Here is a 23985-nt window from a genome sequence, read left to right on the forward strand (position 1 = left end):
AAGCCTTGAAAACATGGCTGGCATTTTTAAAGACAATGTATACAGATCAGATGAAGACCATCTCAAGGCTGACTGAGCCCAGTGGTCATCAGTTTGAGGCCTTTCCGTGGCCTGTGCTGACCCTGGTACCCTGGGGATAAATCATACAGAATGATGATGTCCAGAACTTCTCAACTGCAATTGAACAGGAAACAAAATTTCTAGGAAGTCATTGTATAGCTTTCCATAGTGTCCTGACTCTTGACCATCGGTGATGGCCTAGTACAGTGGCCAGAGGCCACCAGTCATGTGTGCTCTCGAGTGTGAGGTCTGTGGTTCATGTACAGGGACTAGTGACCCATGTACAGGATGTCCACTGCCTGAACAAATGAAATGTAAAATATCTAACAGTTAACAAAAATATGACATACATGCTGAAATAATATTTTCATGTGTTGAATTAATACTATTTAATTGATTTAGTTTCCCCCCCCCATAGAAGCAACTGATTGGAAATAGAAAGCTGTATGTGATAGTACACACCTGTAATCAAAGTACGTGGGAAACTGAGGCAGGATGACCTTGAGGACTACATCATTCAATCCTATGCCTCCCACTCCCGCCCCTCCCAAAAAAAAGAAAATAAGAGAAAGAAAAAAATCCGAGTTAACTGATGTGGTTCACTCGTTTCTGTTCTCAGAACTGTTTTCTATCCCTCAGGCCAAATGCAATCCATGCATAGCTTATTTCTGTAGTAAAATTTTAGGGACATATGGTCACTCACTTCTGCACAGTCTAGCTTGCTTCTGCACTCTGTGGCAGAGCTGAGGCTATAGCCTGACCACCTGAAGTCTTTATTCTGTGACTTTTTAGAAAAATCGTGGGGGCTGTGGACATGGCTCAGTTGGAAGAGTGCTTACCCAATATGCGTGAAGTCCTAGGTTTGATCCCCAGTACCACACAAACCAAGTCTGGTGGTACACACCTGTAACCCCAGCATTTGGGAGGTGGAGGGAAGACGATCAGAAGTTCAAGGTCACCCTTGGCCTGGGTAGTTCTATGTATAGTGCACTAGTTTGAGGCCAGCCTGAGCTATATGAGACCTGGAAGAGGAGGAAGAAGAGGAGGAGGAAAAGGTGGGGAGGAAGGGGAAGGGAGGGAAGGAGGAGGGGAGAAAGGAAGAGAAAAGGGGGAAGGGGGAGAGAGAGGAGGAGGGGGAGAAGGAGGAAAAGGACTAAGGGATTAAAAAAATGTTTGCTGTTCCTCTGATCATGGAGAGAAAGCAGAAGCATTTTACGGTCATTAGTTAAGCCCCTGCGCTTGAGAATACAAATAAACAGCTGTGGAATGAAGATGAATGGGACAAGGAAGCTTTGATGATGCACCCTGCACATACTTAGCGTATCTGGTGAGGAGGGATGGGACTTTGTTGAGCAGAAAGACGCTACATGGTTTTCAACCTGTGGGTCGCGACCCCACTGGCACCTCTCAGATCTCCAAAAATATTTACATGATGACTCATAACGGTAGCAAAATGACAGTTATGAAGCAGTAACGAAAACGGTTTTATGGTTGGGGTCAGTCACCACAACATGAGAACTGTATTACAGGGCCGCAGCATTAAGAAAGTTGAGAACCACTGGGTAGAGGAAATGGAGGTCAGTGAATTGGCCTCCAAGCTTGAGTCTGGTGTCTGTAGCCAGAGATGAAAGGGAAAGACTGAGACAGATGAGTAGGGAGGGGCAGGGGCTGGGGCAAGCACCACTGAAGCAACTACCCTGCTCAGCTTTCCTCCATGGTTACAGGGGATGCTGGCAGGCTAATGCTTTTTTTTTTTTTCAAAAGAAGCAGTTTCACTAATTCACTAACTCACTCATTCACTCATCCATCCATCCATCTATCCATCCATCCATTCATCCACTCATCTATCCATCCATCCACTCATCCATCCATCTCCACATCCATCCATCCATCCATCCATCCATCCATCCATCCATCCATCCATCCATCCATGCATGCATGCATGCATCTATCCATCCACTCATCCACTCATCTATCCATCCATCCATCCCCACATCCATCCATCCATTCATCCAGCCATCCACTCATTACTTCATTCATCTGCTCATTCATTCACTCATTGATTGGACATGCTGGGGCCTATCACATGCACTGGACACTTGTGATATCCACACTCTGATCACTGACTTCACAAAGTTGTCACAAGAAACAAGCGAGGAGATAGCATCTGTAAGACATAGCCCGAGGCTGGGCAGAGGGCTCAGTGATTAAAGCATTTGACCCACAAGCCTGAAGATCTGAATTCAGATCCCCAGAATCCACAGAATGCTGAGTGGACATGGCAACCTGCTATAATTCCAGTCTCAGAAGACAGAGACAGGAGCTCCCCAGAGTAAGCTGGTTGGTGAGGTTTAGCCGTATTGGCCAGCTCTGGGATTAGTTGAGAGAGCCTGTCTCAATGAATAAGGTGGACGAGCCATTGAAGACAGTGCCTGACACCAGCTTTGAGCTTCACATGCACATACATGCACTCCCAGGTGCATCAGCACAAAAGTGTGCCCACACACATGTAAACATACACAGATGTCCACACACCATACATATAAACTACTATGGTCTGCCTGTGTGCCACACCAATTATCGACTGAGGAGAAGTGGGAGGAGACTGATGGACTCAGATGTGAGGCTCAAGGATCTATGCTAAGCAGTGTTGTTCTGTTTATCTTTAGACCTTCTTAAGAACTGTGGGCGATGTACTTCTGCTGCCCAGTTGGACCCACGTATCAGAGGTAAGAAGAAGGATGCTCTGACCTTCAGCGTGTGTGTACTGGGTTATGACTGTCTTCCTGCAGTGGCATCCCAGGGCCTTTCCCGGTCCTGATGTCTGAGACGCTGAAGTTCATTACCCTTGGTTATGAAGTATACCCAGGGTACTGTGTCTTCTGGGGACCCTGGTATCCCCAGTCCTGTGCCACCACCTCTGGCTCTGGGAAAGGGCCCAGCTCTTCCAGAAGGCTGACCTTTGCTTGTCATTTTGCACAATGCATTTTTTTCTTTAGTCTGCATTCTTGAATAGTCATAAGAGCCATATTTGGTATTTTAAGATCAGCGGATTGAGGGAGACGGGAGCGCGAAAGTGTGCTTCATGATTAAAGTGAGAAAATGAAAGGCTTTTGTCCCTCTGCACTCAAAATTCAGGAAGCAGAACGGAGTGCTTTTCTTTGATTCCAAACCACCCTATTGATATTACTTCTTTAAAACATGAGAACAGTCGATGAATAGTTGTGGCGACGGCCGATGATAAAAATACCTAAGATAAGAATCACCTAGATAAGAATCTGCCTTTAGGCAGAGCGTGACGGTGAGCAGCCTCATCTGACCCCACAGTCTGGTCCAGAGCCCACTCACGAACATTCGCTCTACAGACATCTGGTGGGACCTGCTTTTCCTTAATTCTACCAAGAGCGTTTGCCAAGGTGGGGTTGGGGAGTCGGCTCACAAGCATACACACTGGAGTTCAGATCCCAAGCACCCACACAAATGCTGGGTGGGCATGGCAGGCCCCCTTAAATTCCAACCCGGGAAGTCAGAGACAGGTGATCCCCAGAGCAAGGTGGCTAGCCCACCATATAGGTGAGCCCTAGGTTTGGTTGAGAGACCCCACCTCAGTGAGCGAGAGGGAAGGGTGATTGAGACTGGTGCTCAACATGAACCTCAGGCCCCCACATGCACACATGCACATGTGGGCATAGAGACCCATACGCATGCAAACATGCACACACATGCATACCACATACACACACAAATGGGGAGAAAGACCATTTGCCAAGGTACTCTGAACACCGTGTTAGTCAGGTCAGTATAGTCCACGCTACAGTAACAACAGACCCCACTTCACAGTGACTTGGTACAGTGGGCAATCACCTCTCAAATATTCAGAGTCCGTGTTGGGACTCAGGAACTCAGCTCTGCCCAGCTTCTGTGCCACACACGGCTTCCAGGAGTTCAATGAGAGGGACGATGAAGGCCTCCCAGGTGCCCAGGAGGGCCCTGATCACACCAGCATGCTGAAGTGCTCGCTCTCCTGGAACCTCCTCATTTCAAACATTCAGAGGTTTTGCAAGGTTGAGAGGCAGAGGCGACAGCCAATTCTCACTGTATTGATAAGATGGCGTGAGGGTCTGCGTGTGCCATGAGCCCTTTATTGAACGGCTTCACGTGAGATGAGATTGCATAACCTTGGCAAATGGGAAGGGAGTCAAGAATGTGATGTAGGAGATGGCTTATGTAGGAGATGGCTCAGTGGTTAAGCAACACTGATTGTTCTTCCAGAGGTCCTGAGTTCAATTCCCAGCAACCACATGGTGGCTCACAACCATCTGTAATGAGACCTGAGGCCCTCTTCTGGCCTGCAGGCATACATGCAGGCAGAACACTGTATACATAATAAAATAAATCTTAGAAAAAAAGAAAAGAAACACCGTCTTTTTTCAAGAAGCATAGACTTCCAGGGATAGGTTTCTAAGGGACTTTGTGTACAAGCTGCAGTCTGAACCATGGGAGAATAGCCAGTGAGGACAGCCAGAAGAGGGACAGCAGCCAGTGGAGGCCTCGGATCGGCAGATTTTTTTCTTCATTGATTTAAATGAACTTTCCTTGAATGTAAAATATGCAAATCTGCGGCAAAATATGAATAATTACGAAACAATCCAGGCTTAGGCAAGCTTATGAGCGCTGAAGAGCGGGGCACGCATGAATCGCTGCTCTCCCCCGCCTCCCCAGAACCATGTGCCAAAGACACAGACGTTCTCATTGGAATCAGACCACGGGCTTAAGAGACAATGTCTAAAATTGGCCTGTGTATCTGGTTCCGCCTCAGTAAGTCCTGCTGGAGTGTTTGTGAGAGGGTGCCGGGAGCCCAACAGCACAGATGCTATCTAAGAAAGGATGGGAGGGGAAGGGCGAGGTAGGGGGAGCAGAGCCGGGCAGAATGGGGTAGGGGGCGGAGACAACTGTTCTTCTTTGCCATGGTGTCTGAGGTCCAAGACAGTCAGGCCAAGGTGGACATGGATCCTGACATGGACACTGGTCCCAACTTGGCAGCAGAGGTCTGTGTAGCTAGAAGGAACCCGTCTTCCTGTAGATAGAATCCAGTGGTGTCCTTTCTGCCTTACAGATGCAGAATAGGTGAAGAGGGCCATTGCATGGGAGTCAAGGAGGCCAGACAGAATTTGGAGACTGGTACCTCCAAAGAGGCTGCTGCTTCATTGTGAGGGGAAAAGAATTGCTGCTGTCCTCATGCCTCAGGGAACTCGGGACCATTAGCTATAAGACAGAGGCATGGGCAGACCTAAGACTTGCCCAGGTCCTCGAAGAGGTCATAGCAGAGCTACAAACAGGAGTCCGAGCCCTTTGGCCACTCAGGCACTAATGCTATGACATTGGTCAGCTTTGACTTGCGTCCACGCTCCGTGAACTCATCAGGTGCCTGGTCACCTCCCAGACTTCGAAGTGGGGCATTTGGGTGGTTCTCTCTCTCTTATGGCCATCATGGGGAAGGGATGAAGCTCCGAGTTCATGATGTGCCGATTTCATGTGATGCTGAGTGTGGCGGTCCTCAGAGTTTCACATCTCTGTTGCTTCCAGGACAACGCTGTGACGCTGGGCCTGGTCGACACCATCGATACTGTCATGGGTCACATATCATCCAACCTGCAGTCCAGAGAACCCCATGTCATCCTCACAGGCTCTTCCTCCATGGCAGGTAGCCATTGTCAGAATGGGGGGCAGTGGGGGTCATGGGAAGGGGAGTGCCAGGAGTGTGGACCACTGGCCTTCACGCTGTCTGAGGCTCATGCAGCCGCTGAGATCAACCACCATTTCTCTGAGGTCCAGTACCTTGTGCAAAATCCCGTTTTTGAAGAAAAATGTGTTAGAATGAGGCTAAGAAGTGCTGGGTCATGGTACGCACACAGGACGGTGTAAGCAGTCATGCAGTGTGGAGCTACAGGGGTCCCATGACAGTTGTCTGGGCTCAAACAGAATGGGGACTCCAACTCCCATGAGCCTCTGGGTCCTTAAGTATCCAATGAGATGCTCTCTGCCTTGGAGATAAGGAGTGGGTGAAGAAGGCTGTTGGAGCGGGAGGAGAGGAGCCCAGAATGTGAGTCTGGGTGAAGGCCAGAATGGAACATCTCAGAGGAAGCAGCCTGGTTTACCTGGGATACGTCAGGTCCCCCAGAGACAGGCATAAATTCTTCGCTTTGAGTTTCTGTCTGAGGACACTTCAGTGCAGGGGCATCACACAGCGCCCCACCATGGCCCAGGGGCTCATCTGCCTCCAGAGGGAGCTTTTAGAGCTACCTGTCTGCCAAGGCACTCCCTCCACACATGTGTTTTAATTTTCCCTTTTCTGACAGGGTCTCCCAGCGCTGAGATAGCCACAGTCTCCCTCCCATGGGGTCTGGCATCATTGCTAACATGAGGCTGAGCGCTTAAAGCCAGAGGGGTACAGAGGGGTGGGATCCCACCAGGTAGGAGTTCTTTTAGGATGTAGCCGGAGGACTCAGCCCCTGCAGAAATTCTCACCCTAACTCATATACCTGTGGACGCACACACACGTGTGTGTGTGTGTGTGTGCACACGTATGTGTTCCGGGTCGCCTTTTCTAGAGGCGATCCCTCTCCCCTGGGAGTTGGCTTGCTTTAAGAAATGAAGGACGGTGACACACAGGGTTTCAGTCTGTTTCTTGCAGCCGGTGAGCCTGCTGACCCCACTTTACTGTGTCCACTTCTCCTGCAGATTTCTCCGTGGCCAAGGTCCTTCCCCCAGCACTGAGCGCCCCCCACTACAGATTCCCAGCCCACGGACACAGCTACATTGAGATTCCGAGAGAGGCCCTGCACAGCAAAGGTGAGCGCATTTGGTTGCCCAGGCTCTCAGGTGGTCCAGTCTGGGTGACTGTCCCTCCCTGATGGAGCTGCCTCATGGGACAGTGGGGCCGGGTGCTCCCAGAGAGGGCTCCGAGGCCAAGCATGCCTTACCACCTCATCCCACAACACACTGTAGACTGAGCTGGGCCTCGGAGTGAGGTTCTGCTAAACTACGTTCCTGTGAGTCTGACCCACGGTGACCCAGGATGTTGTGTGTGCCCCCCAATCGGCTCGGCTCCTGGTTAGTTGAATGTGAATAGATGGGGCACCTCCCCTCCTTGTTCAAGGTAGCCACAGATGGGTACGTCTGTACAGGAGAGCCAGAAACTATCCCAGGACAGGCCCAAGTCAAGTCTCATTATGAGTGAGTAGCCAAGGACATCTGATGGATGTGGCCCAGGTGACTTTGGCCGTATCTGGATGGCATCCTCTTTGCAGATCCTTTCCTCTTGTGTCCACTCACAGTTGTGGATTGGTGTGGATCCTCACGGGACAGAGACCCAGCCCTGCCACCCAGCCCCTCCCCCAGCAAGGATCCATCTCTTGGTCTGGAGGACAGGTGCCCATGACATCCATCTTCTCCTGGCAAAGACTCAGTGTATCTTGCTATGAGGAGAGAGGCACCACTTAGCAGCCTTGCATAAGGGCTTAGATCTTTCCAGGTCCCACTGCGGGACGTATTAGAAATAACCCAGGTTTCCGGAATGGCCAGAGGCCACATTCTTAACACTTTCCGTCAACCAACCCAGATTCTGTGGTTAGAACCCCAGCTTCGCCACGCTGCTGGCTGTGTGACCTTGGGCAAGTCGCTGATCACATCTGTGCCAGGACAATAATAATACCTGGTTTGTGATATTGTTTCAGACTTTACAAGGCCAAGTGTGTACAGATCACCATGCCTGGTGTATAGTGAGTCCTGAGTTAACATCAGGGAGAGCTCAGAGAATCAGCCAACAATGGCTGAGTGGTCTCACAGTCCTGGAGTGAGAAAAGAGTTGAGTACGTGGTTCTCACTGTACTAACAACGGGCAGGGGACACATTGCAGCCATCTGGGTGTCTGCTAGTCTGCAGACCTGCATCTGAGTATCAGTATATCCTGCAGACTGACTGAGACACACTTAGTGCCGGGCAACTGGTAGCCCACGAAGAGCCCCCTGCTCCTGAGGCTCTGTGGTGTCTTGGGCAGGCCTCGGCACCTGTGTCTGGGGTGGACACAGGGGACAGGGCAGGAGGTCATTGTTCCGGCCCAGCACAGGGCTAGCCGCGGTGTCCACGCTGCTATAAATTTCATCATTCCGTGGCTCTTCCAACCCCCGCCCCCCGGCCCGAGTCACCAAGTCACTGTCTTCAGCCCCGCTGTGTGCATGGTTCTGCACGCTTCCTGCTTGCAACCGGGTGTTGACGGGTGTCTGACCTCTGCTTTGTCCTCAGCCTGGACCACGATTGTCGGCCTCCTCTACCACTCCATGCACTATTACCTGAACAACATCCCCCCAGCCAGCACAAAGTAAGTGTCGTACAGTGGTGTGCGGGATGTGCGCGTATGTACTTGTTTCTTGGATGGCCAACCACGATGACACCCTACACTGCCGCACACAAGCGTGCTAGAAAACTCTTGCTGCCAACACCTGCTGCCTTGCTGTCCAAGCCAGGTTGGGCTTCTAGCCATGTGGAAAAGACTCAAGAATTCCTTCAGTGGGATCTAGCAGGCTGTGGGGCAGATTGGCTAGCTATGCTCAGAGGCACAGGCGAGAGACCTCAGCGCCCTCTGGGCTGACAGTGATCTGGGAGCCATGAACGAAGCTCTCTGAGCCTCAGTTTCTACATCTATAGAATAGGAAGGCAGCAGACCGGCCTTTCGGATTTGTTTCCCTTGGGAAGATTTCTTCCCTCCTTCTCTCTCTTTCCGTTCCCTCCTCCACAGTTGGTGTGAGGGGAGCAGGAAGCTCGGGCACATAATTAAACTCACCCCAGGATCATCCACATGCCAAGCTCATCAGTCCCTAAGGCAAACTTCTGCACACCAGATATCTCACGGCACTGTCCCTGACTTTGGCTATGAACAGCATTTCAACCTCAGAACTCCAAGACTAAGGATTAGGAGATGTGAAGGGGTGGCTGTGGGCTGGAGTGAGGCAGGGAAATCTAGTCTGAACGGTTTTAAGCAAATGGGGAACTTGTTGAATAATGTAAGCTGAATAATGTAATCATGTAATAATATAAGTTGAATAATGCGAGCATCTGGCTTCAGGAGCAGCGTGACCCAGCCGCCCTGGTGTAGCTACCAGATCCCATCTCCAGGCTCTTCCCAGGGTGGGCTCCCTTCTCTGTCCGGCAGTCCCCTTACAGTTTTAAGCCAGGGAGACCCTGTCCTTTAGAGCTGACACCCAGCAGAAAGAAGCGGGACTCTCTCTCCTGGAAGGTCCCTGGCATGCGCACACGACCTCATCCCCAAGCTGTCACGTGGTTGAGCAGTGTGCTGTGCTGACCAACAGAGCTGGAGATGGTGGGGTGAGCTCTTGAGCCATGGACTCAGCTCTGAGTGTGTGGCTGAGTGGAGAAAGACTGGCCAACCGAATGACCTGGGGAAACTGAGGCACCTTCGTGAGGAAAGGATTGGACAGGAGCAATGAGACAGTAGACCCCACCACCCAAGTACTGACCACACGTTTGTGGTTTGTGTCCTAGGGGAAGGTTGGTTTCAGACAAGGGTGAGTGAGTGCTTGAGGTTATACAGCCAGGCATGCAAATGCACTGAGATCAAGGGTATGTTTTTCCCAAATTCCCTGGTGTATTTTGAGGTCCTCACCTCCGGACCACGTTGACCACTTCTAAGAGGGCAGAACCGAGGGACAGAATTGCGATGTTTAGCAGCCAAGGCCGCTTCCAGATGCAGCCTCAAATACTGGTCTCAGAACTCGCGGCTTCAAGGTCACGGTCTAGCGGCACATCCTCCTCCCTCCATCCCTGCCTGTAACCCGTTTCCTCTCATTTCCCAGGATTCCCGAGGCCATGAACTGCAGGGATTGCCTTCTGTCTGTCGCCAGCCACCTGATCTCCCTGGAGGTGTCCCCACCACCCACTCTGTCCCAGAACCTCTCGGGCTCTCCTCTGATCACCGTCCATCTCAGGCACAAATTGGTGAGTGGAAGGCGTTCCCCTTCACTGGCCCTGGATATGGTCCGCTGCCTGTGGCATTGAGTTCACGGGCCTGGTGCCGGGTAAGGAGCACTTTTTCCTTCCCAGAGTCCATGCGATCTTATTCTTGAACCACACGGCTGAGCCTTGCCGACGACACACGGGCTGACATTGAGTGAAGAGGCCTCTGGGGCCTGCTGTGGCTCTCCAAAGCAAGTACAGCTCTTACGGGTACGCGCCTCTGGCTTGTGGCAATATTTCGCTTGGAGCAGAGGGAAAGCTGTCCCAGTGACACTTAGCAGGCACGACATTGTTAGCAAGATGGAGAGCTGAGCTCGGTGGTGTGCTGCTTCTGAGCTTGAGAGTGACATCTCCGAGCTTTGGGCTTGGAGGGATGAGCTGTTTATCCTGATTCGTTCGTTCGTTCGTTCGTTCGTTCGTTCGTTCGCGCTGAGGCTCTTTCTCATCTTGATGTAGCTCCGCCTGTAGGTGAGAAGGGCGGAGATGGGAATTGATGTACTGATGTTCCTGAGATGTTCATGAGGAGACGTGTGCACATATCGACGCACGCCATCTTTCTGTGCATCCTGTAGCTGGCATTTAGCATCTTGCCTTAGTGAGGCCTCAGGTGAGGCCCCGGGAGAGGGAACTCATAGGTGACAGCAGATATCATGAGGCCAGGTGGAGACATGTTGGAAAACACAGCCAGGGATGCTCTCTGGAGGCAGGAGGGGTGGGCCAAGAGCCGCTGAGGGCTGAGGGCAGACAAGCTAGCTCAGAACCAGGGCTTCGTGGTATCCATATGCCAAGGAGAGCACACCTGTTTGTGTGCATCTGTTTATGTGTACACTTGGCCCGCATGCACTCAGGCTGGCTGGAGCTAAGAAATCTAAAATGTGAAACGTGAGTTTGGTCTTCCCTTGTGTCCTGGTATCATTTCCACTTTCCCTTTGTGAAGAGAGACACTCCTGCTCTTCTCCCTCTTCTTTGTGTTAGAAGTATCTCCAGGCTGGTCCCAGAAACCCCAACTCTGTCAACTGCGTGGTCTGCTTGGCCCGGCCCCTAACCTGGTTCACAGGGCTCCCAGTGTTCAGTAAGCACCTCTGAGAATTTCGGGTTTGCTGTGTAGAACACAGCAGCAGGGTCCGTCCACCCAGTGCTCTGGAAAGTTTGTCCCTACCTGCAAAGAGATTCCTCTCTGCTAATAGACCCCTCCATCCTGCTTTCTTCTTCTGGCGCCTTCCCTCTTCACTATGCCATGGAGGGGCGGGTAGAAGGAGGGAGGGAGGGAAGAGAGAGAAAGAGAGAACACACACTCATACACATACTCTCACACACACAGGAGAGAGAGAGAGAGAGAGAGAGAGAGAGAGAGAGAGAGAGAGAGAGAGAGAGAGAGAGAGAGACTCAGGTTGTCATCCTGGTGGGGTAACAGTGACAGACTGTAGCCCCCCCCCCCTCCCGCTCCATCTCTCTTGGGGTCATGTGTTTGTGTGCGTGACTCGCTTCTGAAGATGCAGATTTATGAGTGGTCAAAGACAGACTAACATAGAGTCTTAAAGACTGATTACCCTACTAAAGTCTTACGGGGCTCCGCAGCAGCAGTAAAAACGGGAGTTCGCCACCCAAACGTGCACCCTGCCCAGCAGAGCTGACTGGAGTGTGGCGCAGGAAGCAGATGTAGGCTGCTGCCTGTCTACCCCCCCCCCCCAGCCCCATCATTGGAATGTTCAGGGAGAGGCAGCAGGAGGGCTGGACGCCTGCCTGGGTGCACGCATTCGCAACTGGTCCTGTTGGAAAGGAGATGATGGCTTATGGGGAGCGGGGGGACCCCAGAAGACCAAGACTTGACCAAGGAACTGGTGAAGAGCTGCAGACCAACCTGAGTGGGGCGCTGTCTGGTCTCAAAACATGCACGCTTCTCCCTGACCGGTAGAAGACTGGATTGTTTCAAGAGTTGACTCTACTTAGGAAGGGAGTGGTGGGGCCAGGGAGAGAGCTCAGCAGATGGGGGCACCTGCCACCAGACAACCTGAATCCCATGCCTGGGACTCACATGGTGGAAGAACAGAACGGATTCCTGCAAACACACACACACACACACACACACACACACACACACACACACACACACACACACACACACCGTCTGGAGGCTTGCGAGCCAGCCTGAGACGAGGGGATGGCCTCCCATTGCAGGGGGATTACAGATCCCACCTGCCTTCACCTACCTTCACCTTCCTGGTGCTGTTGGTGGGTGGCGCTCTTGTGGAAGACTCCCCCCCCCCCCCGCCCTTTTTTTGTCTTCTGTGAAGTTCTGGGAAGGTGCCAATTTGCAAACCAGAAGGGGATGGGAAGGAAGGGTAGGCTAAGACACATTCCCGGCTTAATGGCCGGTTGCTGGAGTTATTTTTAACAAAGAGCTTGAATGAGGGGTTGTGCCTTAAAGAGAGGGGAATTTTTATTCTACCAGAAAAGAACAGTAATTAAAGACAGTCTTAACTGGGTGTCCTCAAGAGTTTGGGATTTTGGGGGGCTTTTGTTGTTGTTTGCGTGGGTTTTTTTTTCCTTTGGTTGGAGGTTCCTGCCGTCCTTCTGAGGATGTTTAGGCAGGTTGCTGCTACAGTTGCAGGGAGCAATTTCCGTGGAGTCCTCTCTAGAGCTGATGGAAATGAAAAGAGGGAGCTTGGGGGTGGGGGCTTCAGCATGGTCTCCCCCAACTGCATCCATGAAGCACGGAGCAGGGGTCATAGTACTGTCTTCCAACACTCTAAAGCACATACAGGTCAAGGTTGGGGTTCCTGGCTGAGGGGTCCTCTCTTTTTGTCATGGACTATAGATGGTATGCCCCACCCCCCAGGATCTTGAGGGTATAGGTACCTGTAGATGTATCCAACCGTCTTATTAAATAAGAAACACAGAAACAATGTAAAAGAGAAAGCCAAGAGGTCAGAGCTCAGAGCTAAATCTCACCCTTCCTTCTGCTGTCCCAGCTTCGCGAAAAGAGACCTACTTCCTGTCGGTTAGTTTTTTTAAAGTATGTTGTTCTGCCTTCTCATTGGTTGTAAACCCAAACACATGACTGCCTCGTCACTGTCTGAATGTACAGCCCCCTAGGTCTTAAAGGTATATGTCTCCAATGCTGACTGTATCCCTGAACACACAGAGATCTTATGGGATTAAAGGCGTGTGCCACCACCGCCACACTCTTGCTATGGCTCTAATAGCTCTGACCCTGAACACACAGAGATCTTATGGGATTAAAGGCGTGTGCCACCACCGCCACACTCTTGCTATGGCTCTAATAGCTCTGACCCCCAGACAACTTTATTTATTAACATACAATCAAAATAATAATTCAGTACAATTAGATTACCACCACATTTCCCCTTTTCTATTTTAATAAAAAGAAAAAAAGCAAAAGGTTATAACTAACAAAAGAAAAACTATATACAAAAGTACAATAACTATATACAATATATACAAGTAATAAATACCTAAACAGGTATTGGACAAATCAGAGAAAATAATTCCATTATCTATCCTATTTTGGTAAATCCAAGATGTATCTAATGCACTTTCTATCCTAATTAATTTTCAACTATAACTAACTAATCTTCAACCATAACTAACTAATCTTCAACTCCCTCAGAGACCCAAGAAGGGAATAATATTAGCTAACAAAAATAAAAACAGGAAGTGCATGCAAGCAACTTCCAAAAAATTTTGTGAGTTGACAGAAACAGCCAGCTGCCTGGGCAGTCACCTGAGGTTTCTCCACAGTGTTGGGGCATCATCTTCAGCCTATAGGCTTAGTGTATCTGACAGACTCATTTGTGAAGTAGGATGTACACAAGGTCAACAGTTCAACCTCACATTGGGTGAGAGCAGTCCACGTACCAGAAACACCTGAATTCCACTAGTGTCCTGTCATGATTCAGGATTTTAAATTCTGGAAATTGTTGACAGTTTTTTAATTCAGCTGTCCATTCTTCTTGGCTGTGTATATATGGCTTCATCTCAGCATCCCCTTCTTCTCCACATCCCTCTATTAAATGCCAGTCTACTTTTGAGAGGCATGAGCCTTCAGCTGCTGTTCCATTGTACAACAGAATCCATTGGCCCTCTGCCTGTTAAGCTGCTTTGAAGAAAAGGGCACCGTACCTTTTCCGGATGCGAAGGCCATTTCAGGGATGGGGCCGTATTGTCCTGGCCTCAGAAGATGCCTTTTGATAAAGCCATAACCACACTTGTTTTGGCAAGAATCAGTAGTCCCTTGTTTCGTGTTCTGTCTGTCCATTTTGTCCTGTTGATTCGAGGATACTTTGTTGTCCAGTGGCTAACTTTTGCCACAAGGAAAGTTGACTCCATATGCAATTTCTTCAATGCCCATATTTTCTCTAAAGTAGATTGGTACTGCCAGGAGCCGACATGTCTCAAAAAAGAAAAATTTTCTAAGTTATTAAAATATTTTAAATGCCATATTCTGTAGATTTCTGAAGGGTTTGAAGATGACCTGTCTAAAACATCTCTGCTCAATTTTTAAAACATATCTAATATGACTACAAGTTCTATTGTAATGTCTAACTACTAACTTTCATTTCTTTATATCCTAATAGTTGATAATAATAACATTCAAGGATCAGAAATTTGCATTACATTGTTAAATGGATGGAATAAATACAATTAGAAATATACATATAGCATTTTCTAACAATATCAGTTTCAAATTTGTATACAATATAAAACAATTCAATCCAATGTAAAGTATTTAAAATTAGTAATTGTCTTTTTCTTTTCTTTCTTTCTTTTTTTTTTTTTTTAAAAACAAGAACCTTAAATCTAATCTCCTTTGCTTAGCCTTTTTCCTAACCCTTGACAATAACTTGTAACCAACCCCCCTAAATACTGAAAATTATCCCAGACCCAAAACCCATTAAAAAGACCAAAAAACCACCCGCCCCACACCACCTCTTTGGGAATGTGGGCGTCGTATTCTTAAAATTGCTTCCTGCTGGGTATGGGCGAAGTTTTCTTTATCCTGAAAGAAAAATTTTAGGTTAATTGTCAAATTCTAGGAGAGGTAACTATATCCTTCATTATCCAGTCTGTGTATAATGCCAAAGTTCAGGGTTTATCTCAAGTCCTTATTCAAGTAGTCTTTGAGACTGGATCATCTCAGCTAGTCATCTCAAATTTGCTCTGAGCACCTTGTAGTTCAAAGCTGATCTGTGGATGATGTTTGTCAGCTTAATGATATTATTATTGTCCACGTGGAATTTTTGTTGTTGTGGGGCCCCATCTTCTTTCTGTAGACTTCAGTTGATGTTAGGCCTGGCCATGATTTCCTGCAGAAAACTGATAAGAGACTCGAACACAAAAACATATATATGCAGCTAGCCTTTTTTCTAGAATTAGTTAGTACTCTATGTGACCATTCATATCTTAACAAAGTTAAAAATGTATATATATATATTAATCTTATAAATTTTGATATAAAATTTATACTTTGAGAAAAGTTTAAAGAATCAGAATAGAATCAAAGAGTTGAGATTAGTAATAGAATAGTCCCTTAATTAATTTTGCTTTTGTCCTGTACCATAGCAGAAACACAGAAACATTGTTAATATATATAATGGAGTTTTTTGTCTTGATCTGTCAAATGTTAATGGACTAGACATTGTTAATGTAATCTTGACTGTTTTATTGCATATACTTATTGAAGATAGTTTTTCTTGTATTAGTTATAAGCTTTTTTAATTTTAGACAAAAAGAGAGGAGATGTGGTGGTATTGTGTTCACCAAAATATTGTGTACTCTAATAAAAATATCTGGGTTCAGAGAACAGACAGCCACTAGATACAAAGGCTAGAAAATGGTGGCACTCACACCTTTAATCCTAGCATTCCAGAGACAGAAATCCCTCTGGATCTCTGTGAGTTCAAGGCCACACTGGAAATAGCCAAGCATGGTGACACGCCTTTAATCCCAGAAAGCCAGCCTTTAATCCCAGGGAGTGGTGGTAGAAAACAGGAAGATATATAAGGCGTGAGGACCAGAAACTAGGGCAGTTGGCTGGTTAAGCTTTCAGGCTATGGAGCAACACAGTTCAGCTGAGATTCATTCGGGATGAGGACACAGAAGCTTCCAGTCTGAGGAAACAGGACCAGCTGAGGAATTGGCAAGGTGAGATAGCTGTGGCTTGTCCTGTCTCTCTGATCTACCAGCATGGACCCCAATAACTCGCCTCGGGTTTGATTTTATTAATAAGAACTTTTAAGATTCATGCAACAGGTACCTGTCCAAGTTTGCTTTCTATTGCTGTGATAAACACCATGACCACAAGCAGCTTGGGGAGGAAAAGGGTTTATTTGGTGTATGAGTCTTAACTGGTGTTTATCATGAAGGGGCAGGGGTCGAAGCAGAGGCTATGCAGGGACATTGCTCAGGCTCATGTTCAGCTAACTCCCTTCTATTTCTCCGGACTACCTACCAGGGGTGGCAGCACCCACAGTGCCTTGGCCCTCCTCCCCCATCAATCACTAATCAAGAAAATGTTCTACACACTTGCCTACAGGCCAATCTGATGGAGGCATTTTCTCAGTGGAGGTTCCCTCTTTCCAAATGACCCTGGTTGTGTCATTTGGTTGATAACTACAACAGCATCCACCAAACCCAAACTAAACCAAAACACTAACCATCATAGCACACTACCAGACCTGTCCTGGAGGCTCCTGAACAGGTGCCTGGTGAGTTCTAGGGATAAGGGATGGGTACAGCACAGACATCCCCACCCCCAGTCCATATAATTTCAAACCTGCTGAAAAGCTCTGGGACCTAAGGCTGCATCACTCTGAATGTGCTAGGTCCCATCTACTACCCTGGATGCTCAGGCTGTGGAGGATAAAGGAGCTGAGAAAGTTCTGAATGAGGCCAGTGTTTGGTGCTGCCCTCTGCAGACAGATGGCCTGCGCAGGCTTGGTGTATGGATTGGCCAGACCGCAGGGGTATTTGCTATGCTGTATCTTAGGTCACTGCCACACCTTTCTTGGCTCCATCCCTGAGGCTGGCTGTTTTATTCCATGGTCCCCTCTAAGTGTGCCAGAAGCTGGGCCTTCTCTTGGAGTGCTATTTTGGGTCCTGGGAGCCCTTCTCCATGCAAAGTAGTACTTATCTACCTGGCCTCCTAGGACCCTGGGATTAATAGTATTCAGGAAGTAGATGCCAAAGGCTTGTGGATCATGTGACAGTTCTCCAGTCTAGTGCTCCCATGGAGCTGGAAGTTTCATCTGCATGGCACACTCAGGCATGGGATCCAGATGCCAGCTAATCTTGCAGTAGCAACTGACCTCTCTGCTGGAACAGCTGTGGCCTCTTGACTCAGCAAGATGCTTCCAGGATGTGGGGATTTGTGGGCACCGTTGATAAACTGTAGGGCATCCCACAACATCTGTAGCCTCTATTGACTCAATGCCTGGAGCAGAATCTCCAGCTGTGACAACCAGATACATCTCCAGACGTTTGCCAGGAATGCCCTGGGAGATTCCCAGTTGAGAATCCCATATGTCATCTCAGTAGGAACAGCTAGATTGTTGCTGTTGCTCTATAATATTCCATAGTGTGAGCTTCCTATCCTTTATCTCCTGGGGTATGCGTGGGTTGTTTTCCACTTTAGATTATTAAGCACAGTCACTCTTCTGTTTCTTAAAGAATAACATTTAAAACCAATGGTTTACAGCTATTATTTTGCTATGATCTGTTGTGAATGAGAAAAGGTCTTTTTTTTTTTTTAAAATTGCATTTATTTGTGTATTTATTTATATATGTATAGAGGCCAGAGGACAACTTGTGGGAGTCAGTTCTCTCCTCCCATCATGTGAGTTTGAACTTACGTCAACAGGTTTTGGGGCAAGCACCTTTACCCACAAAGCCATCTTGTTGGCCCCGTGAGAAAACAAGTCTTGTAATATAAACAAAGCGTTTTCCTCTCTCGCTGTGGTGCTCTGTCTGGGACTGGTAGCCCCTCTCTGCAGACTGTGCTGTGAGATGGTTCTTAAAAAAAAATCCATCTACAATGAATGTTGAACTCTGAGGGGCTTCCTACAGGACTCTGTAGAGACCAGGGCACATACACAGACTTGGGTAAATGAGGCGAGGCTAGCCATGCCGTCTTTTCCAGTTTTTGGTTCCATCTGTCTGAATATCCAAGCCAATTGCCATAAATTCTCTGGTCATTTCCGTGGCTGCATCACAGTCCACACCCTGCCTCTCTCTGTTGTGTCTGGGTTTTCACAATCTCAATCCTAATAGACAAGGCTGTGATGAACTATGCCTGCTCAGGTCTCTCTCTATGATAACATCTTAGAAGTAGAATCATTTGGTTAAATGGTCACAGTTTTTTTTTTTTAAAGTCATTTTTAACTTGTTTGTGATGTTTAAGCCAAGTATGTGTTTACGTTCAGAGGGAGACAGTAGACCTGTGAGCTTGAGCTCAGAATGTGAGCTGTGGGGGTTAGGGGGATTCAGAGCAACCTTCTTCATTCCCCTCTGAGGAGCATGCGTCAGGGCAGGTTACACCCTCCCAGGAAGCCACCTGTCTGTGTGAGTGCCCCATGCCTCACAGAGTGGACATGTTCGTGAGGGCACCCAAGCCAAGCGGCAGAATGCAAACAGTGTCTGAGTGCCCGTTCCACGCCCAGGCCCATCCCAGTGTGCGCTGTGCAGAGAACACGGCGAGGACATCCCAGAACTACCTGGCGTGTGCTCACTTTTGTGGGACATGAGCCTGGGAGTACAGTGGCTGGTCCTGGGGCAGATGTGTGTGTGTGTGTGTGTGTGTGTGTGTGTGTGTGTGTGATGAACAGCACCAATGATGGATCACATTTCCCAAAGAGGGCACCATTCCAAACCTCCAGGAACATATGAACCTGTCAATCATGTTTGGGATTGTCCATCTTCTCCAGGCTGGCCATCCAGGGGCCTTGTGTTGCCTCATTCTTTCTATTTGTTTTTCTCTGTGACATTGGTGACCTTTTTATATGTTTACTGGACATTCTCATTCTCTCTCTCTCTCTCTCTCTCTCTCTCTCTATATATATATATATATATATATATATATATATATATATATATATATATCCCATTTTCCCATCTAGTTGCTGCTTTTGTTTCCTTATCGATTTTCAGTTCTTGGCCCATCTCCGACGTGAGGCATTTGTACTGCAAACTCCTTCTTCCGCTGCGCCTGGCCTTTTTGCTCTCAGGGTGTCTGTTGATGAGTGGCTGCTTTAAATTTTCATGCAAGCCCATTTATCAAGCTCCTGACTTGAGCTTCAGGCCTCTGGGTGTCCTGGTCAAGGAATCTCATCTGACTGGAGGTCACAGAGAGACCCTGGTGCCGCCCGAAGCACTCACCGCGCTCGCTTCCATTAAGTTCTGCGGCTATTGCCTAATTGTGTCAGTGTGTGATGAGGTAGGGCCGAGATTTATTCCCCCACGTGCATGCCCGATTTACCAGGCTCCACCTGTTGGCAAGATAAACCTCCGCCTCCGGCTCCTGTGCTGCCCTTCCCCATCCATCAAACTGGCTGTTTCTATCTCTCTAACTTCAGTGGCTTTATGCTAAAGCCGAGCTAACCCTCACGCTTCGCCTGGGCTGCGGATGGCGGCATCTACATCTTCACGACTGATGTTCACGGCAGAAGTGCCTTCAGAAGGATTCTAAGATCAGCGCTGTCACCACCGGGGCTCGTTAGCCTGCTTCCCACTTAGCTCTAAACTCTGATGGGCAAGACTTACATCTGCTTGTTTCTGTTTGAGTTCCTTTGATTGCTGGCAACGCTGAGCGCCCTTCCCTGAGTGACTTGGCCATCTGCATCTTTCTTTCCGATCATGCACTCTTGCCTTGATATTTTTTTGGGGGGGATATGCTGTTGGCTTCATTACTGACTTCAAAGATCCGTCCTCATCTTGCAGATAGCTCATTGCCTGCTGCAATCCACCATAGCTGTGTTTTATTTTGACAATTTTTTTGCCTTGTGCAAGTTAAAGAGTTCTATGTTGTCAAGGGTGTCAACCGTTTTCCTCTAGAAAGACGTCTCAGCTCCCCACAGCCGCTGTGACAAATCCACATAAAGCCAGTAGTTTGGAACGACATAGCTTTATTATCTGAGAGTCCTGGAGGGCTGATGTACAAAATCACTTTCCTTGTGCTAAACTCCAGGTGTCAGAGGCCCAGAAGGGCAAACTCCTTTCTTGCCTTCCCAGCTTCTGGAGACTCCCTCAGCTCCACGCCTCTAAAGCGTTCTACAGACCAGTCCTTGAACTGCTGCCCTCCCTCTCTTCCCTCTCCAGTTCTGACCTTGCTACCTCCCTCTCCCAAGGGCTGCATCAGGACCATCTAAGTGACCCAGGGTGCTCTTCCATCTCCAGACCCTTGATGGAAAGGCATTGGCATGGAGCCTTTGCCATATGGAGACACACCCATGCCACACCCACATCACACACACAATACACACACACACCCACAAAACACACCCACAACACACACACACACAACCCACATATACACTCCCCCACAGCACGCGCATGCGCGCACATACACACCACACACACATACCACACACACACAATGCACACCACACACACACACACTGCACACACATACCACACACACACAATGCACACCACACACAATGCACACCACACACACACACACATACACACACACCCACAAAACACACCCATACCCACAACACACACACACACACACAACCCACACATACACTCCCCCACAGCACGCGCGCGCACATACACACCACACACCACACACACACACAATGCACACCACACATGCGTGCACACACACACACACACACACACTGGGAGTGTGGACACCTTCAGCAGACAGTCACAGCCCTTTTCAGAGAAGATGACCCTGTGTGGGCTGACAGACTCTCCCCCCCACCCCCTTCACCCACTTGGTGGCTGAGGTTCTTTTGTGTTCAAACCTTTCTTCTCCAGGTGACAAGATACCCAAAGGGTCAGGGAGATGCCATGGATGTCACTCCCGCCCCCGATGAGAAGGCCAGTGTAGGGTTTCCCTCACTGTGCCTCAGGGCACTGCGGGATGCTGGTCAACAGCCGAAGGAGCAAAAGACATTTGGCTTTCTTCTAGGGATCAGCTCTGGGGACTGCACGTCTTGGCATGCCCCCAAAGGCACTAACCTCTTCTGCTTCCAGCCCTGCCCGTGTAGAACCAGGCAGCCGACCAGGCACTTCCCTGACAGGCTGCTGGGGCAGGACGCCTGTGAGTGCCTTGAGTGTTTCCCAGGGTTTGGCTCTAGGGCTCTGGTAATGGGGACGACACCCCACAGGTGCCCTCTGAAGCTTCCTGCAGAGTCAGACATGAGCCGGGCCCTACCCTGGAGGGCACACAGCTTCTGCTGAAGCCCCTATCTGGTGGGAACAGACTCTCTATAAACCCAAATTGCCATTTGGGGTTGGGAACTCAGGGTGTAGCTTGGCAGAGAAATCCACAGCTTCACCCTCCCTGGGCAGCGAGTGTTCTTCCAAATCCTGGGTGTGTCAGCTGATACATTCCGACACCAACTCTGGAAATCCTCCATGCTGGTTGTAGCTCACTCGGGTGCTCCTGTCCACACCTCACCCTGTTGGTAACGTCACCTTTTATGGCTGGAGGCAGCCCAGGGTGTTCCTCCACACCTTTCTCATTTGTGGCGGCTTGCGCTCTTCAGAAGGGACCTTGCGTTGCACTTGGCTCTCATGTGCCTCTTTTGCTCTCAGAGACCCATGGTAGATTTGTTCCCCTAGGTGTTGGGAGATAGTGAGTGCTGGCAGCTCTAGATCACGGGGGGGGGGGGGGGGGGGGGGCGCGCGACGACGACGACTTTGTTACCCTGAAGGAGATAAGGGGACCCTGTTCACCTCCTCTTCCTCTCCCTTGACTTCTGGCCGTGTGGTGAATAGGTTTGCCACGCTTTGCCATGCATTCCTTGCTACTGCCCTCTGGCACCTCTGCAGAGTCCAAAGTCATGGGTCCTCCCGCATCAGTGGGCAGGGCCTTAGAAAACTAGGAATTCAAAGCAGCCCTTGGTTGGCTTTTCCAAGAGCTTTAGTCACACAAACTGAGCGCACAGCCTGCGGGCAAGGGCAAGCCTGGGGGGGGGGCTTGTAAGTGGTTTGTACTGATGGGGCCTGGGGCCTCCCCCAACTCCGGCTCCAGCGGAGAGAAGGCGAATTCAGCCGAGTTTCTTATTTTAGCGACTCATACCTGCCCAGTGCCCACCTCTGTTAAACCCAAACATCCCAGCCCTCTGAGGAGGCTCCGAGGTTCATGTCTGCCTCGGTGGATGTCTGGAGCCTCTAGTGGGTAAGTCACCAGCAGGCATCACGGCACGGCACAGCCAGCTTTCTGTCTTGTGTGGTGTAAGTGTGCCATAGAAGGAGTTAGGTAGACCTGTGTACACCTGGCCTCTCTGTTTTATACAGATGGGGGTCGGGGCATGTGGTGAGGTGTGGAGTGTAGGATTGTTCCTGTTTTTTTTTTTTCCCTTTGGATGTCAGTCAGGCTCACTGACTTCTCGTCCCTTATGAGTGTCCGGACAGGCAGCTCTTGGGAGAGAAGGAACACACGCACATCCCTTCTGCCAGAGTTGACGGGTGACCACAGAGACTAATCGCAGGGTGGGGACACAGTGGCCTCTGGGACTGTGAACGGGGAGTGTCTAGCCAGGGTCGTTCAGCTGCGTCTTCCGCGGGCCCATTTCCAAAGCTGCTGCATCACTTGAGCTCTGGGTGAGGTAGGCCCAGGGTGTGCCCGGGCATCAGTGTGCATGGCTTTCTCTGCCTCCCAGGCGGGGCAACCCTACCCCCTGCCAACACTGCTGCATAAGAGAAAAAGGCCCAACGTCTAGCTGCATCTGAGTCCTATTCCCCCATCTTCTGTCCTTATCTTGGTCTCTGTCACCACCCCAATAAGACAGCCATACGCCCTAGCAGTCCCCTCTTCCAGACTTGACCTCACTTTCAACTCAGTACCCAGAGGACTATCCAAAAAGAGGCTGGAGAGATGAGTTAGTGCTTAAGAACACTTGCTGCTCTTGCAGAGGTCCAGGGTTCAGTTCCCAGCACCCACATGGCCTCTAACACTCACCTGTAACTCCAGTTCCAGGGGACCTGACGCCCCCTTCTGGCCTCTGCAGGCCCTGCATTCACGTGGCACACATACAGGCAAAAACACTCATCATGCACATAAAATAAGTAGAAACTAATAAATCTTCAATGTGCTCTAAAACTGTCATCCATGTTTTAAAAACCTTTTCCTGGGTCTTCTCCATTCCCAGCCTCCAGCTACCACAGCCTCCTCCTGGCCTGCCTCAAGTCAGGACCTTTCTTTTCTTTTTTTTCCTCCTGAACGGAATGCTTTTCCTCAGGCCCCCTGCATGGCTACCACCTTCACAGACTGTCCCACAGCCCAACCATCCTCTAAGAATTAGCCACACACCCTAAGCACGCCCTATCCTGCCTGCTACCTTTATTTCCCTTCCCGGAGGTGTGCACAGTCCTGTTTGCATGACTTTGGTGGTTGTTGTCTGTCTTCTCTGGGAGAAAGCAGCTTCAGAGAGAGAGAGAGAGAGAGAGAGAGAGAGAGAGAGAGAGAGAGAGAGAGAGAATATAACCAACGTCTGTTGACTGAATAAATGAACGGAAGAAGCCATCAGACACAGTGAACCCTGAGCCACACGGGTGAGCCAGGCTATTCTCCCTGAGCTCTGAGGACGGTGGCTCTTTCCTGAAGCTCTTCCTTCATCGACTGGCCTTGACAGCTCTAAACTGTGCCTGGGTCCCTATGTTTTTACTTCCAGACCTCGCACCCTGACTTAGCACGGTGGT

General features: G+C 49.3%; 1 protein-coding gene across 1 annotated transcript in view; it reads left to right on the forward strand.

Moving 5' to 3' along the window:
* The window catches only part of Adgrd1 (adhesion G protein-coupled receptor D1), a 127053-nt gene that overhangs the window by 42983 nt on the left and 60085 nt on the right, over positions 1-23985 (forward strand). Inside the window, exons 11-15 of the mRNA XM_037198519.1 lie at positions 2730-2789; positions 5647-5764; positions 6802-6912; positions 8365-8440; positions 9933-10074. Coding sequence (XP_037054414.1) covers positions 2730-2789; positions 5647-5764; positions 6802-6912; positions 8365-8440; positions 9933-10074 — 507 coding nt within the window. The remainder of the gene's footprint in view (positions 1-2729; positions 2790-5646; positions 5765-6801; positions 6913-8364; positions 8441-9932; positions 10075-23985) is intronic.

This window comes from Peromyscus leucopus, chromosome 23 (genome assembly GCF_004664715.2).
Source record: "Peromyscus leucopus breed LL Stock chromosome 23, UCI_PerLeu_2.1, whole genome shotgun sequence".
Taxonomy (NCBI): Eukaryota; Metazoa; Chordata; class Mammalia; order Rodentia; family Cricetidae; genus Peromyscus; species Peromyscus leucopus.